Source organism: Platichthys flesus, chromosome 9, assembly GCF_949316205.1.
Source record: "Platichthys flesus chromosome 9, fPlaFle2.1, whole genome shotgun sequence".
In the NCBI taxonomy this organism is placed as follows: domain Eukaryota; kingdom Metazoa; phylum Chordata; class Actinopteri; order Pleuronectiformes; family Pleuronectidae; genus Platichthys; species Platichthys flesus.
In genome coordinates, this window is record NC_084953.1 from 12,253,565 (window position 1) to 12,271,977 (window position 18,413).

At 42.1% G+C, this 18,413-nt stretch overlaps 1 protein-coding gene across 2 annotated transcripts; it reads left to right on the forward strand.

Annotated features, from left to right (window-relative positions):
- The first annotated feature begins 538 nt into the window (after positions 1-538).
- ccdc50a (coiled-coil domain containing 50a) lies at positions 539-18,358 on the forward strand. 2 transcript variants are annotated; one of them, XM_062394884.1, is made up of 12 exons: positions 539-792; positions 4,520-4,582; positions 6,874-7,003; positions 8,916-9,006; positions 9,514-9,616; positions 11,937-12,830; positions 13,548-13,720; positions 14,898-14,942; positions 15,316-15,459; positions 15,587-15,669; positions 15,777-15,886; positions 16,057-18,358. In XM_062394884.1, the coding sequence occupies exons 1-12, from the start codon at positions 738-740 to the stop codon at positions 16,074-16,076; spliced, it is 1,911 nt and encodes a 636-aa protein (XP_062250868.1). In that variant the 5' UTR covers positions 539-737; the 3' UTR covers positions 16,077-18,358. The 2 variants fall into 2 exon arrangements, with proteins under 2 accessions (XP_062250868.1, XP_062250869.1); XM_062394885.1 differs by lacking the exon at positions 11,937-12,830.
- The last annotated feature ends 55 nt before the right edge of the window (positions 18,359-18,413 follow it).

Consider the following 18,413-nt stretch of genomic DNA (forward strand, 5'->3'; position numbering starts at 1 on the left):
ACAAAATCTGTGCATTGTGAGAATAATAATCAAATGTATTCAGCACCTTTCATACATAAAATGCTATTCAAGGTGCTTTACAATAAAATCAAACAACTGAAATAAGAATAAGAACACTATAGAATAATAGAATGTGTGCAGTGTATGGATTGCACATGAAAATTGTATTGCACAAACAGAATAAATATTGCACAGGTCAGAGAGTTGAACCAGAGTTCAGTCCATGATGGCTGCATGTAGTTAATGGATGTGCAGTCTCACAGCTGCAGGAGGGAACCACCTGCTGTACTCTACCTTCAGGGTGGATCATTCTGTCGCTGAGGGAACACACGCATGAGAACGGACTGTTCCTGACACGCAGACAAGAATGTTCAAACTATTCAGAGACTCAGAGCTGGAAACAGCAGCAGCAGTGGGAGCGACGTGGCATACTTTTATTGTGAAGCGCCCGTGAGGGAAGCTGGTGTTTATTATCACTGCTGCTTGTGTAAAGGAAGGAGTGACATACACACATACACACACAGGGAGAGAAAGAGAGAGAGCAAAAGAGAGAGCGAGAGAGAGCGAGAGAGAGCGAGAGAGAGACGCCACCGAAACCAATCAACAGGGCCGTCCAGCACCTGAACCATCAATCGGCTTTATGAGTCCGGACGATCAATCAAGCTGCTGTTAACCTTCGGAGGAAGCGTGGACGTATACGTCACCGGCTTGTTTCCTGACTTATTGTCGCTGACAACATGGCTGAATGTAACGTTAGCATCGACCAGAACGAGCTGCCCGGAGTGAAAGAGGGTAACGTCCACGTTCTAATGTTTCCCGGCGCAGTGTAGCTAGCTGGTGTTGTGTCCGGCTAGCTTCATGCTAACCCGAGTGTTTGTTATTGTCCTCACACTGTGTAGCTGTGACATGTTAGCACACCTTGCTAATGGATGCTAGTCAAGAGGCAGGTAGTGCCCGCTGATTCGGTGTCGCGCCAGATTTTGTATCTCAGGTTGATCTGTTTCCTGTCACTGACAGCATGCCGTTTCTCTCCTGTGTGTGTGTGTGGGGGGGGGGGGGGACTGGGAAGACTGGTTTTAGAGCCACCCATAGTCTGTCACGACACATGTGTGGGTTCCACACATGCCACAGCCACACTGCAGTCAGCCGACATGTCAGCGTCAACACTGGAGCCCGCTGTGAAGTACAGCGTGGGGTTCGGCCGCAGCTCTGAGGTCTACATGCCTTTTTTGTTTTTGTTTGTGATGGAATCTCATGTGTGATCCCACTGGTGCTTTTGGTTGTAAGGTCCATGTGCTGCTTTCATAGATCCTCTTAAGAGACTGAGCTGCAGCACCCCCCCACCCACATGGCTTCTACACACAAACACAGAACTTTCATCAACTGTAGTAGAAGGTGTGAACACAAGTCAAGAGGGGGGCTCTTCACTCTGGAGATGATGCTGTGCTGGAGCGGAGGAGCCCAGTGTGAAGCAGCTGCTCGGCAGGATGCTTGTTATTCTGGTCAGAGGGAGAAGGAAGGTGCATTCCCACTGCTGGGCCAGTCTGCAGAGGGAAGGCAGCTGCTGGAAAAGTGTCAGTTTCATCCCTGGAGTATTTGGATCATATTAAATATGGGGAGCTTGTATGGTTTTCACTGTGCTGTTACTCACACATGAACTGAACTTGAGGTTTTGATATTCCCAGCTGCACCCGAGGCACAAATACTCGGGTCTCTCCGTGTCAGGTTAAGCTTATTTTCTGTTTCTACCCTTAAGTGAGAAATTAATCTGTAGCTCGCAGATATCATTCACTTTAGTCACTTGTTGCACGGTGTTGTAAGGAACTCTACACCGAGTTGCCTTCGCCAACGAGGCTGTTTTCACCCCTTTGTTCGTTGGTTTGTTTGATTTACACCAGGATTATGCTAAATGAACTTAAAGGATTTCCACAAAAACTCAGGCCAAGAATGAACCCATGACATTTTGGTGTTGATCCAGGATTTTCTGAAACAGGGCAAGATGTTTTGTTGGTTGTTTTTAATAATTCATCGATCTTGATGGGGGGGGGGGGGGGGGGTGCTGGCATATTTGGGATGCTTCGGTGGTGGTGCGAACTCTACTGAGGGCCATTATATCCAAATATTGCCTTTTAGGAAGTGTTAAAAAGAACAGTCCCACAAACCAGCGAAAACCCTGGACTCGTTTTAATCGACTGGTATGTGTTGCCATACTAGCCACAATAAATCGTTTTTTTCTTGGATAAGAAGATTAAGCATATGGTGGAAAATGGTCTGTGATAATTAAATCCCTTACTGATCTGAGGCAGTGGGTGGGGGCTTAGTGAAGGTCTTGCCCTTCGCGCCAGTATCTGTTTATTTCAATCATTCCCCCTGTCATCCACCCATCTACTGCAACAACGTGGTCTGTACCACTCGTCTGCGTTTTGTCCCAGGCCTGTTGGTGCTGTCCTTTATTTCCAAAAATCTTTTTTTCTCAAAACTATTTCTAATGTCCAATACAGTCATAGTGTACTTTTGGTTATTATTTTTTATGTGCATGAAGTAAGCTTTGTTGGAGCAGATGATGGGCTCTGAGCCCGGCTGTGTGAGGTTGAGTGTGTCTGGAAGCTGGGAGGAGGAGGAGGAGGAGAGCTTTATATGCAAGATTAGTGTCAGAGGAAGGATTGAACACTGAATATATACATATAAACGATGTATGAGATGTATAATTCTCACCATGAAGCACGACTAGGTCAAAAGAATAAAAAAGTTAAAGGTTTTGGTTAGGTCCTCCCTGAATAGAAAGACTTTCCAACACAGCACTGTGGTGGCTTCCTGTGAGATGAAATCATGGCCTAAATTTATTCTTCTTTATGCAAGGTTTGCAGCTGAAGAGAAGTTTCTCACTGCAGTATTTCCAGAATATCATCCTTAAACAAGAGGTAGTTAATGCATAAGTTATACTATACATACAGATGCTCACAGGTCCATAATTAAATGAGTTTTGAAAAAAGGTTGTATACATGTCCCGGCAATTCATCCCTTTCCTACACAGGAAACTGTCAGCCTTTGAAGAACCTGATTATTCAAGGGGCGAAAAAGAAAAGTTGAACAGTCTCATTTCAGAACACTTGAGATGATGTGTTGATTGTCTTGGGGTTTTATGAGGTTTTAAACTCCCCTCCTACAATTGTTTCCAGAATGAATGTTCAGCGCATTCTGCAAGCATTTAGTAATATTGAAACCATGATTGGAAACGTTTTGATTTCCATTTGTTGTAAGGGTAGAAAACAAGCAGTAACATGTGTTGGAATTTTTTTGACATGTTTTTTGGCCAATAATCCTACTCATCCTCTTCAAAGTATATGTGTGTTTTTATACATTTACTCTTGAAGCAGATGCTTTTATCTAGGGGGGAGGGACAATATGCAAGTTTCAGTACAGTAGGCAACCTTGACGTAAGCACTAAGTACTAAATCTGTTTAATGGGACGAAGGAGGTCAGGTTAAAGGAGTGCTGGAGAAGTGAGTTAGATGTGTTAGTGTATTTGAGTTGTATCTAATTGAGATATTGATTTTAGCTGGACTGGTTGTGCACAAGTCCTTGAGCTTAGGCCAAACATTTATGTTTCTGTCACATAATGTTAATCACAAATAAACGATTATCAGGCTTTTCAGATCTCCTGGTGTCTGGTGGTTTACATCCTAGTTTCCTAATCTGTGGTTTAAGATCATTTAACTACGTCTCAGTGGCGGTTTATCTGTGGTAATTTAGGATACATGCTTTGAATTACAATAGACATAAATACATTAACTGTATGTCTTTCGGTGCTTTGCGCATGTGTACACAAAATAATGTTGCTACTTTTCACTTGTCACATTTTGTCACCAGTTCAGGGATTAAACTGGCAGCTTGTCAGTAACAAACCGGCAGCACTTCCCAATAAAGGGTCTTCTCTACTTAAATAATGTTTAGGAAAAATCGTAGAAGTTTCCATTCTGCTCTTTATTCAAGGTTTTGTTTGTTTGCCCGAGTGTGAACGAGGGTTCCTCATTCTCAGTTTCACTTCATGTTCATACTGACAGAAAAAGATCCAAACCCTCACACATTCTCAAGATGTCCAAACACCTTATCAGGCTGGTTTGAACTGTCTGACCCAGTTTCTAATCCCTTGAATATATAGATATACTATTTTCATATGTCATATCATAATAAAGTATTTATAATGTGGGAATCAAGTGTTTAACAGTTAATTTAGCTTTAGTCACGAGTCTCCATGTTTATTACCCTAAGTTTAATGCTGTTTTTCATTCAATTTACTAAACAGCCTGAATCTCAGCTAATTTTTCATTTTATAAATCATTGTTCTTTTCAGTTGTGTGTAGGCAGATGTTATCACCTGCCTGAAACTGGCATTGTCTCAACCGCCTCTAGTTTGACTTGTTTCCGATACACAGATTAGAGATCCAGTTGTTGAAGGTCATCTTGAACTTGTTTTTATAGACTTTCTGACGATGCTTTTTCCATTTGTTATTTTCAGTGTGCCGGGACTTTGCTGTGCTGGAGGACCACTGCCTAGCCTACAACCTACAGGAACAAGAAAGTAAGAAGAGACTATAATATTTAGTTCCAATACTTCTATCTGAAAGAACATAAACCAACTTATTTCAAACATCTGCTTCCCGGCTTTCAAAGCCTCCTCCGATCACAGAACAGACCTCCAGAGAAAAACTCAGCTGTCTTTGTTGGATCCTGTTTTTTTATTACGATGGAAAAAATTCAGAGAGCTCTTCCAGATTGTTCCATTCCCTTATTTCTTGAGTCTGTTAAACCCCTTAAATCATTTATTGATGTATGTTTTCTGCATCAGGCCTGATTCGTAACTGTTTTTGTCAAACCTCCCAGCTGCATTCCTGGTTCACTTTTTCCAGACAAACAAATTATGAAAATAGTTTTTAGATCATAATAATAAAACAAAGAAGGCACTCAGTTTAACCTACTGACACTGAAGGTTAAACTGCAGTGTCAGTAAGCCTATAAACCCTGCTTCAGCTTCACAGTTCACCATGTGAAATGTGCACAATGCCACAACTATACTGTATCAGAGTAGGGCTGTGGCAGAACACCGTGGAGTGGTGCATGGGGTTTGACTGGATCACATTCATTGTGTTTGTGCAGATATGATATCTCACTATTGCATCAAAAACTGATTTTTGTGCACATGTTGTGCAAATGCACACACTCCCTTGCTGTTCTTCTTTTAATGCGTTGTATTTAGTCAGTTATGTGCTTACCCCTGCATAACTCATTACATTCTGTTGGTTTTATGAGAGCTCATATGTGTGTAATTAGCTGACATCTTTTTCACATTATGTAAAAAGGCAGTTTGGAGACTCCCCATAGAGGTTTTCTTCCCCTGCTCCAATTTATTTTTCATTATCTGCAGCAGGATAAATTGTCCCATCCCATGCTTTTTATTGTTTTTTATTCAAGTACCTTTTCCTCTTCCCAAAACTCTTTATTTTACGTTAGTCTTATAGTAGCTATACGTATCTTAGCTGTATGTGAGGCCACTTTCTAATGAGGATCTTTTCTGCCAAAATGCACTGACAAACACACCCAGACATAATAAAGCCTCCCTTCCATCAGACACAAATGTCCATGCACAATTCATTGATGGCCTTCCCCTTCAGCAACCATCTGACAGGAACCAACGGAGAGGTTTTGTGGTCAGATATGTCTCTCGAGCTATTCATTTTGAAGGAGTGGAAACATCATAGTGTTGACAATGGAAACATAACATTACTTTCTTTCTGTGTCATAAATATGTGGCACTATACAACATATATAGTATACATTTGGTAACAAGGTCTGCTCAGGTTGTTCCCAGATCACATGGCTTTTATCTTATACTATTTTATTCATATTATAAATGTTGAAACTTCAGAACACAGAAAAATACAATTGTTGAAACGAAAACAGTTAATTAATTTGAAGATAAATTTTAATTGTTGTTTTTAGAGCCTATGCTTTCTATTTCAGTGTACAGCTTCACACGTCAGAGGTTCTGTTAGTCCAGCTATCTAACCTCAACTCCCCTCTCTGAATGACGTGAGCCGTCTTCAAGGTTGACTTTGTTGAATGAACCATTGTCACAATGTCCAGTCATGGGTTTTTTTCTCCTTTGAAAGTTGAATCAATTTTTATTGTTGAATGGTGTGGATAAATGATAGCCTTATCTGGGTCTGTTTCATCAGTTTGGTCCTCAGATATTTTATTATGAGGTGTCATAAACTTAAACAATTTATCTACGTCATACAACAAAAATCAATGTCGGCCCTTTGACTTTTTACCAAGTTGCCACAGGTGTGACTCGCCATTACCCCTTCAATCTCACCGGTGAGAGGGCAGAAACTTTATGGAGCCTCTAGTGGGTAAATTGCCAAATGTAATTTGGTGTTTTTCACATGAAAGCTGGGACCAAATCGATCGGCAGGTGAAACAGAGCTGAGCGAGTGAGTGATGCTTTCCATGCTTACAAAGGACTTGGAGTGCGTCAGCAGGCAGGATTTATCATCTGTTATGGGCCACAAAGTGCCATCACACAACCTTGGAATGATGTCTCAGCTGCGAACATTCATTTCTCAGTGACTAAGAGCGCTCTGTTTATTACCACAGGCCGAAGCCTCTGTGTCCTCGATCTTGTTTTCTGCCAACCATCTGAACAGCTGCTGTTCAAGAGAGGACAACAACAAGAAAGTGTGATATCTGTAAATAAACTCTGCTGTGCTTTGCTGTTCATCATCTAGCTAATACCTCACCCAGTAGTGCAGCCCAGCCAGCTGACATACTCCAGAAGTGCTAAGAGCAATGTTTATGTGTTTGTTTCTACAGTTGAGAGCCACTTGGCGTCCAATGTCCACAAGAGCCGCCTGGTGCAGACGGACCTCCAGGTGGCCAAGAGGCTGCAGGAAGAGGAGGATAAGAGGGCAAAGATCCAAAACCAGAAACAGCACGTTGACATGTGGGTGTCTCTCTCACACACAGTGCATGTCCATGTCCAAGCAAAATAGCTCCTGAAAAACATTATGATAAACCCTACATGAAAAAGTTGTTGCACCAAGAAATGGCACATAATCACCTGATAAGTAAAGTACATTGCATGAGATCAAGAGTTTACATGAAAGCTGTTAACTAGTTATGATTTTATCTTTTATGAGTCATTTTGTATTAATTTGGTCAAATATGTTTCTGCATATAACAGCAACATGCATGCATAAAAACAAATTAAAGCAAATAAAAAGTTGTGTCATGTGCAAATAAAATCCTTAAGATCATTTAGATAGAAAATAATGTATTTTGGACCCAGAAATAAACCCTGTGGAACACCACAGTCTACTTACAGATGTTCAAAAAAACTGTACGGTCTATAAAAACATTTGGCCATCTGCTATGAAATCCTGAAAATTCACAAGCAGATCATTTACAATTATTTTGGTCTATGTGGTATCATCTAAAGCCCTACTACATAAATATACTGTACTCCTGCAGCAGTTTGGTTCAGCTCAAGCAGCTTGTCTAAAACTATGCAACACCCAAATGCACTATCCACGGCTTGAGGCAGAAACATAAATCAAGCTTCAGTGACCGCTCCTAAACAAAGATATGTCTTCTGTTGCGCCTGTCCAGAGCTGCAACAGAGCATGCAAAATGCACTGGATCTAGCTGCTCTGCAATTTTTTTTTAGTTCAAAAATAAAAGTGTTGACTCAAAGCTCGGTGAGGTCATTGTTTCAAGCTCACACAGACACAGTGGGCTCCAGCCATAGGACTGCAGCCCCGGGGAGAAGCCAGATGCTCCACAAATGATACAGGCAGGCCAAATCTGCTTTTCATGCTGGGAGCTCACACTGCCATCCACCCTGATCTCTGCCAGAGCTGCTTCACATACAGCCACTCTCACATTTAACTAAACACAGAGACAGGAGAATGCAGAATGTACTGATGAAGCGTACATTGTGCTACTCTCAGCTTAAGTCTTTCTGAGCTGTTGGGTTCAAACACACGTGAAGCTCAGGGTAATGAAGCTGTTCCCCATTAGTAAAATATTACACTGATGCATGTCTCACACACGGACAGAGAAACACTTTGCATACCAGCCCTCCAGGTAGCTGGCGTCTTCTAAATTAAGTGCTTGAAAGATGCAGGTGAACTAAAGTGAGCTGCTGAGGTCAACTGTGCAACAGGCAGAGACATTCCTGCTCCCGTCTGAAGCACACACACGCCATTGTCCACGACATGCTAGACAGGTTGAAAGCTGAGGTCTTTTGTACACTGTTCTTATGTAATATGACCGTTGTATCACTAATGGGATATTTTGATTGGTCCCTGATAGATAATTTATTTGTGGGACTGTTTGCATTTGTAAATATGGACAGAATCTATGAACGGGACTCAGTCCTCCTCAAAGGCCCAACAGTTCCCTTATGAAAGTACATTCATATTATCCAGATAAATAAAGGAATGAGTGAATACAAAAAAAAGAGATCCAATCTCAACAGCACCCTTAGTTATACAAAGTGGGGGGGTGGGAAATCCTGGATTTGCTCCTTAATTCGGATCCACACCTAAATTTAAGGGATTGTTTTTTGGCGGAAGTAAATATGGCCACACAAGTATCGACTGAAAGTGCTCAGAAAATGTGACATTGAGCTATTGAAAAAAAATATATACATGGTTTAAAAAATATAAATGAAAGTTTCTTGTGTATCAACTTTGCTTGTATTAACATTAGAAGAATTTCAGACAGATGTTAACATCTACGTCATCAAAAGTCTCATTATTGATAAAAAATGTTGTATCTGTTAATAATGTAATGTTGTTCAAATCCCTCCCTATTTACATACTACAACCCATGGGAACCCATTGGAACCTCAGCGAGCGCCAAGATAACGAGATCGCCCAGGAGATTCAGGAAGAACTTGTCCGACAGGCAGAACGACAACGACTGCAGGAAGAAAAGGATGCGGTAAGAAACACGCCATCAGATTTTTCTGCCCATTCAAGCCCGTTTGGTTACACCCACATGTCAATGACATGACTTCTACTATTGATGTATTGTAATGGATGGGTCACTGTATTTGAGTTGATGTAAATGAGGTACACTGATGTATATTAGCCTTTAATGTGTTTATTATCACAATATTTACTCTATGTAAAGAGTCGAGATCTAGATGTTTCTGTAAATGTTTTGTTATGTTGTTTTGGTGTCATCGCTCCATAATACTATACAAATTTTTCTTACTGTCAGTAGTAGGAGACTCCAGCATTTAGCTACTTGTGGGTTTCATCTCAAAACATCAGTGGTGCTTCTCACGACCATAATCTGATAAGTCTACAACTAGGCCTTCTCACCGAAGGCAGAAACTACATCTCATAACAAAGGGAAATATTTGTTCCAGATCTGTCCAAACGGTATTTTTTTTTTTTTATTCATGTGGGACTACATGTTTACTGTTGCGTTATTTGTTTATAGGCTATTGCTCGTAAGCTGCAGGAAAAGGAGATGAAAGAGGAGCGGAGGAGACAGAAACAGCTGGAAGCAACATTTGAGGAGGAGTACTTCGAGGATCATGGAGGTAGGGAGAAGACACTTGGCTCATGTTAATGTGTTAATTTGTTGCACATACGAGTCTGTCTGTGTTTAGGGACATGGGTGAACAGATGCCTCTCTTTCTGTAGACTGAGCTTTCATTTGCAGCTCTGAATTTATGAAGCTGAGCTTTTGAGGCTGCCCAGCGCTGGAGATTATTTTTGACTCGAGGCAATGATTCTGGACTGCATTCATAAGCATGTGATTAACCTTGAAGAGAGGCTTGTGGGCTCCTACAGAGAAACAATTTGCCATTTCCCTCCCATTGAAGAGAAAACTATTGCTTGTAGATGCCGCTTAAATACTTTTTGACATCAGATTTGGATTTGGATATTAAATAAATCTCCAAATGCATCCTAGATTTACCAAGCGTTTTCCAACATAATCACACCTGAGATAACAATAAGCTACTGTTTCTCTAAAGAGAAAATTAGCAGGGCTACTGTGGGATGAATGTCATTTCTTACCCCTTATTTTTAGGTCGGCATCCTGTGCCATCACCATGTTGAGAATGAAAATTAACTTCATAATAGAAATCGGTCTCTTCTTTTTCTTTTCTGTTATGTGATCCACAAATGATCACTATAGACGTCATAATTCTTGTTTCCTTGGAAGCTTGCTGTTGAGTTGGTCCTTAAGCTTCTTTTTTTGTTTGCCTACACCGTTTGTGACACAAATGTTTTTTTTTAACCTTGTGCTACTTCTCAGGCTTTGTGGTTATTCATATAAGTAAACCACGTGACAGGCAGCAGCTGTGAAGAGGCCATGAGAGTAGGTTCCTGGGCGACTTTGAAATGTACACAGCCTCGCGTTAGCAGTCATTGGCCTCTGTGTCGACATAAACAGGACTGGGCATGGGTCTCCAGCTATTAGTCTACCTGTCCTATGGATCACCAGCCATTCATCTTTAAATCACACACACACACACACACACACACACACCAGGTGGTCAGGATGATGCTTTGTATTTGCCCTCCTCTTTTTATACACAACTATGTGTGACACCACCAGATGCTCTATATTTTATGTACAGCCTTGTGTAGGTGCATAACCACCCACCTCAAACGTCCCTGCCGAATGTGTGTACACACAAAACTGCAGAAGTGTGAATGTGATCACCTTATTACAGATTGAGATTTTTTTTGTTTACTCTCTTCCTGATACCTTGAGGGAATGACGTAACCCTTGGTAACAAGATATGCAGGTTACCAGATTGTAACTGTACACGACAGTGGTCAGTTTTGAGACTCAATCACTGAGCTTTTTCATAATCGTGCATTTGTTTGTGAATGTTTCAATCAAAATCTCCACCCCACTAGTTTTTATAACCATTTATGCACATATGTTCACACTTCTTTGGTATCATGAAGCTTTTCATTAGATCATGTAATTAGCTGCTCCCCACAGGAAATGAGACACTGCTGCCTGAGTGTTTCTTAATCCAGTGGATTAGGGTCGCACTTAAACCAGCATGGGGGCAGAACCTGTCTACTTGACAGGCATACAGCTGGCAGATGGGGAGGCAGTTGAAAGATAGGAGTGCATTTATAGGTGTAATTGAGAAAGAAGAAGTACATTCTTTAGCCAGTCACTTTGAGGCAGGTGTCTGGCTCTACCCGCCTCCTTTTTCAAGTTTTTGAACATCAACACGGTCGATTAGACATTAAGCAGCAGGTTAGATGGCTGAAATTCCTTTGAGCTGACTCTCCGTGCCGAGCGGACTCGCCTCAGCTGTGTACTTCCTTTATTTGCTTTTCAACTCTTTGTTTTCATTCAAACTTTTGTCAGTCACAGGCCAACTCCCAGCAGGCTTGAGATCTCAGAGATGAACATTTTGTTCAAGTTAATTTCTTCCCCTTTGAGTCAGTCATGCTCAATTATATTACGTTGTATGTTCGTGTTGTTGTCAGAAATAGATTTTCATCTGTATTTGTCAAACAGTAACCCTAACCACAATCTATTAAAATGTGTTACTAGCACATACTGGCTGCTGTCACATTTAAAGCTTGACACTAACTGTGTTTGATTTAAGTTAAAAGCACTTGTTGCCACTCTCTTCCATCTTTTTCATTTTCCTGAGAGTAACAACCAAAGCTCTTATATTTGGGTGCAGCTGAAATCTTAACTCTAACATTTGTATCACATAATGTCTTTTGACCATCTCTCGCCTCATCAGTCCTTTGTCTAGCTTAGTGCTTACTAACCATCTCAGCCTAAACCATTTCTGTGTTATTTTTCACCATTTTCGTCATTCTCTCCACGCCGCCCTCTTTCCACCCTCGCTCCTTCACCTCTGCCGTGCTCAGCTGCAAGAAGACCTCTTGATTTGGACAAACACACCCGCCTCAAATCCACCTCACCAGGCCGACATGATGAACATGCCCCAGTGGGCCCACATCGTGACTACTCTCCAGATTATAGCTCAACTGAGCCCAAAAGTAGCAGGTACCCAAGACCGGACCCAGCAGCATCCCACATCCATTCCAGATACCCTGAGCACCACCTGGTGGCAGAAGGAGGGCAAAGCAGGCATGCAGATCCATACCCAGAGCACCTGCTGCCCTCTAGAAGAAAGCATGGGGACAGGTACCCGGAGTATGAACCCACACAGACCGGGAGAGCCAGAGGCCACAGGGGGGAGGACCCAGAAAGAGTGGTCAGGAGCAAGGAAAGACCAGCCAGACCTCCGCCACATTCCCACATAGAGAGAGACAAGGAGAGGGACCGGCATCGAGACAAGAGCAGAGACCTCGACTTGGAGAAACATGTAGGGAAAGACCAGAGGAGAGGCAGAGAGCAGGACCTCAGGGAGATGAGAGCAGGAGGAAGAAATGGGGAAAGATCCAGAGATAGAGGACAGAGTGGGGACAGACATAGAGAGAGAGAAGGACAAAGACAAAAAGAAAAAGAGCGTGCTCGAGCAAGAACCAGGAGCATGGAGAGAGGACTGGATGTGGATTATTTTGAGCATGGTCATGGCAGGGAAGGGTCGCGGGAGGGCAGGACTTCCTGTTTTGAGTTTGAGGACGAGGCTGAGAGGAGAGCCAGGGGCCGACAGCGTGTCCAATCCAACCCGGAAGAGGTGTTTGACGAGTCCAGGGGCAGCGAAGGCAGAGGGGACGCCAGGGAATTATGGGACCCTCGGCTGGGGGAGGGTCCCAGCAAGGAACACAGTCATTCTCATCCCAGCGCAGTACCAGGTACCACTGTGAGCCTCTTTCTGGGCTCTGTGTGGGTGTTTGTGTGGTGTGCTGAAGCTTGGCGATCTCAGGTGGTGGGTTGATCTACTGTGACATTGTCACTACTAATGAAGTCACTAATTATCTTTTGATTCGAATTTTGATTGATTTGTTTTGGTTTAATTTGATTTGTTGATATTCTGCTGTGGGTTTTGCTCATTCTTGCAATTTCTCTGTACGGTGACTGTACTGTTTGCTGTGATTGTCTAGTAGAATAGCTCCACAGATTTTGTATGTGCTGAACTGTGGCATTAACAAAGGGCTTCATGGCCACTGAGCTGGTTGTAATGGTTTATCCCAAAGACAAAGGCATCGAACTAAACGCCAGTGAAGTTGCACTGCAGCCCTTTTCTGTGCCTTTTGGCTTTAATTCAATTCAAATTGAATTTGTTGTTGCGCTGAAACTGGTTCATTGACAGAAAATAATTTTTTAATCATTTAATTTTGTAATTTATCAACATGCAAAAACATTCTAGCTCATCTCAAATATGCACACTTACCAATCATCTGTAACGAATCAAAATGGTTTTCGAATGGTGATTACAATGTGTTCTGGAAAATTACGAATTATGTAATCACAAAAACAATCGATAAATAAAAAGTGACAAATAATTTAGTAATGATGATAGTTGGTTGCAGCCTCAATTGGTTGTTAATGTTATGTGTTGGTATCCGCAGGTCGTATTGTGCACCGGGAGAGTGGAGCAGTCATAGCGGAAACTGAGCTCAAGATGATCGAAGCCACCAAGGGCCTGACGAAGCTGGATATCAGAGAGCAGGAGCTGAAGGACATGGAAGTGGCCAGGAAACTGCAAGAGGAGGAAATCAAGGTTGGGAAGGAAGCCAGACAGGTATGTTGTTTATTTATTCTTACCAAAAAAAGTTGACCAGGTTCATGTGCATGTTAAACATGTATATTAATATTTGCAGGGATAAAGACCCTAAACCAAGAGCAACCTCAAGCATTACAAAGAGCAGTAGCTACATTTAATATTCAGCTAATAGTAACAAGTTCAATGATATCTTCTCCCCAGTGGACTATGTTTTTGTCTTTATAAAGTATATGTTTAAGGTTTGGTTTTGTACGAGGATTGCATGCTTAAATACATATTGCAACCGCACACTGCAATATGATATGAATACTGAGCCCCTTTTCATACCCAGCATTAACATGCGTCTTGTCTGATGTGATCACAAGTGGACAGCTCTGTCAGTATGTCACACCAGTTCACACCTGGCATTAAAATGTGATCTGTGTTCCCCGCTCGATATGCAAGTGAACACTCACATCATTTCTGTTTGCAAAGACCAAATGTGATGTTGGTTTAAGGAAGTCTGACTATGACACACGGGTTGTCTGTGTGTTTGTGAGAGAAAGGAAGGGAGCAAATCTTTTGTTCAAAGCATTTGAAATAGTAAAGCAAATGAAAATAAATGATGATCAATGTTGATGTTCTGTTGGGCTGCTACAAATATATCAATGAATGGGAAACTCTGAGAGGTCTAAAAATCAACCTTTCATGAAACTGTTGTGGGTCAGGAGGCGTCAGCTGAGTAAGTGCTTCTTCAATATGGACAAGGACGCCATTGCGTGCACTCTGTTAATAGAATGTGGCCACGATCACTCAGACCGCATTCAGAGGTGGATCGCAATCCATGGTCATCAATATGTCACTGGTGTGTTCACACCTGTACAAGCTGAACTGTCCACTTGTGATCGGATCAGCTGAGACAGAAGCACTGTAAAAGCATGATATGATAAAGTGAAACACTCATAAAGCCTCTGTTACTAATCTTAATTTGTTTTCCTCAGCCAAACGACCCCTACAAGATCCTTTTAATGGATGAATCTAATGCTCTTTTCACGGACCCCCATTTTAAAACCACTGCAATAGCTGACTTGAAGGCTGATTGTGGGGAAAAACATCTTCCTGAAAATCTCAATCTGTCACTTCCTGTTATATAATGTCCGAACAATGTGTTCCACTTGGGACAAAATGTGACTTCTTGACTATGATCTCGTTCCAGGCGAGCAAGGGGAACGTACGTGCAGCCCAAGTGGCGCAGGATGAGGTGAGAATCAACGTCTGGAAACGTTTCTCATTCTACCTGTGCTCTTTTAATATTACATATCCAGAGCTCAGCCAGCTGAGTCAGATTTGTCATATAATCCTGAATATCTAAACCAAACATCATGTAAGAAGAAGTTAGTAAGTGTTGATATGTAATGCTTTTTAAATAGGGTTATAACTGCAAAATGGGTGTCTTATGTTTATATGCCAGAGTAGGAATGCATATGTCACGTGACAGTAATAATACACGTTATACAAGTAGAAGTGAAACACAATCGGCGTGTTCAGCCACACGTCAAATTTAAGGGTTTTGAAGTTTTTCTGTGGCTGCTTTTTTTAGTTGATGTTGACGTGTGTGCATCTCGCTCTGACAGGAAATTGCCCGTCTGCTGATGGAACAAGAGAAAAAGGAGTACAGGAAGAATCGAGACCGGGAGAAAGAGAAGGAGCGAGAGAGGGAGAGGTTGGCCATGGAGAGAATGGCAGGAGAAAGGAGGCGGCCAGAGGGAGACTACAGGGTGATTTTCCATAACTATACTCTTTTTTAAATGTAGGATGGAAACCTTTTGCTGCCCGAATTATATATGTCTTTCCACTGTGGTCGAAAACCCATAATTTTAGAAGCTGTAATTTGTTATTTTCCAGCCAAATTCAGAGGAAGTCGTGCGGCCCAGAACACGAGAGGATTATGAACACCAGAGGCAGAAGAACCACAACAAGCCTGCCAGGTACAAGCCTCATCACTTCAGAAAACCAAACATTTCCAGGCAAACAAGTAGAAACTCGATCATTACAAAGAAAATGTTTCCTGTGTTTCTCTCTCCGTGTCTCTCAGGCCTCCTCAGCCTCGGCCACACGACTATGAGAATGTCAATCCTGGTTTTGGCTACTCGGACCATCCTGCCCCCCCGCGCGCTCCCACAAGACCTGAGGCTGCTTTCAAAGGTAAGACGTCCATGTGAGAGGGAGGCTGTATTTACTTCATCCAAACAAAGTTCTTGAATTTGTTACCTTAAGAGTCCACTGATTATTTTCTCAGTGAATAAATTTCACCTGAAAAAGGTGAAAACTGACCAGCACAGTTTCTCATCACAGTTCTCTCTTCTCTTTTCCAGGTGCCTATTACAAGCGGTGACTCAGGCCACGTCCAGGCAATGCTGTCAGTCAATTGATCTTTTTGTTTCCAACCATCCAATCCCTTTTGACCAAAAGCTTTGGGACAATCTAATGAGTTTGCAATGGTTTTTTTCTTTCCCCCTCCAAAGTTTGCCCAGAGTTAAGGAAGTGGGTCAGTGAGTGCTGGAACCACGCTCATCTTTTCTTTTTCTTTTTTATTCTTAAATTCTGATTAATGTTATTTCTTTTAATCGACTCGACACCAAGGCAAGCCAAAATAGCAGCCTTGCGACATAACTCCCATTATTCTTAGCTGTTGAAATAGAGGAACCGGCTCCTCGTCTGCTGTGCTCGTCCTGTGCTGATGTTCGTCCCATCTGTGGACCATGCCATCACAAGGGCTCGGGGCCTCTGCTGGATACAACCATGCAATCTCAGATTTCCTCATGACTCTTCATGGGACGTGCCTGTCTGGTCCAACATGGATGCTACAGTGTCTTAGATTCCAACACGGCAGCTGCTTTGTATCACCCGTGCTGCAGATCTGCTCTCGTCATCCTGTTCAACGAGGCTCCGCAGGCCTTATCCATGTGCCACACAGCGTATGGCTCCGGAGGGACACCTTTCCATTGCTGTATTACAACTTAACAACAAAAAAGCCTTTTATCAAGATGCTGGTCGTTCTGACATTTACCGCGTTGTTCCAGTGCAGAGGAGGCGGAGCTTTGTGATGATCCATGGACATTTAAATGCGTCTTTTTCAGCTTCTGACAGGGACATTTATTGTCCCCGTCACTCCCTCCCACTGAAAGTGATACTCTGTGTATGACTCACTGTTTCTATGTGCATGCTTACTGAAAGTGTACAACTGTGTACATGCATTTCAGCTCTATACCCAATGATCTGGCTGGCTCTTTGCTTTTGTTAGAAAAGGGCTGAAGCCACAAAATGCCAGTAATCTTCTCCCAGTGAATGAACAAAACGTGTGCTCGCTCATATACTGCTGTACAATATATCGCCTTCCTGCCAATGTTGCATATCGGCTTGCCAACTCCAAACCAAAACTGGCTCGTTAAAGAACCAGAAATGAAATGCATGTACATCGGCTTGTCTGTGTCAAACCTGAATTCATGCCTGTGCTTATGGCACAGAAATTGTGCGAATATCTGCTTTTATTTTATTTAAATGTAAATATAACTTCTTTTTTTTTTAATTCAAATTGTGTTCCAATCATGCCCCCCCCCCCCTTATTGTGGACCATACATGATTTTCTCTTTAGTCCTCAAATCTTGTGTCCCACTAAGAATTTTTGTCCAGGAAGGGAGCCTTATAATTTATTTTTATATAGTACTTTTTTACTTTCTCCTCAGAATGTTCCCAAAAGGTTCCCACGTCACTTCCAGTCCTCTTGTCTTTGTCTGAAACTCAAAGGCAGAGATCATTTCCTGCCTGCAGTGACCGTTCCAACAAGGGATGTGTGTCTGGATTGAGAGGAATTTATTGACATTAAATAACTACTACTGCTTAAAGGGACCCATTTACTTTTTTTTTTTTATTCTGCTCAATAATCCCTTATTTTCTTTTATTGAAGAAGGATCTTATATAAAAGGAATAGCACATTTAAACTGCGTTGACTGAAATGTTTGTATGAAGTCAACAAACATTTAGTCTTTGAACATTCAGGGGGATTCAGCGGGGCCTCAGCGCTGCGTCCATGTTCTCTCCTAATAAATGTACCTGAAATTATGATTCCCTCCCTGTTTGGAGACGATGTGTTAATTTCTTTCCCTGTGACATGTCGTGTGTGTTGCTGGTGACATGCAGCAGTACCCGCTGGTGCTCATTCAATCGATGATGGTATATCTGTGTTGACAGAATGGGATTTGTTACATACGTTTATTATTTTGTTTCAGGGACCTGAAAAAGGGGGGAGGGGAGAGATTAGAAAGTTGTGGCTGTAGCAAAGTCGCCACACCCACTAAGGTGGAACTCCTAATTTATTCTTTGATGACAGCACCACCTTGTGGACATTGAAAGATAAATATATAGAAAAGGATGTGATGAAGTCTGTGGTGTATTGAAGGATGTGCATGAGACTGTGGCTGTGAGTGCTGTCTACATCAGTGAGTGTTTTAATTTCCTCTTGAATCCTGGGCTTGTATGCAATCCTCCAATCATGAATCGACACACGTGTGTTGGCACTTAATGTAACAGACCTGTTTTTTCTTTTTAAGTAAAGTGAATTGACCAGTGGCTTTTATGTTTTGAAATGTAATAAACTGTATCCGCATTTCTACAGTTCATGAATATGTCGTGTCACTGAAACACTGATCAGTCAAACTAAAGGGTGAAGGCC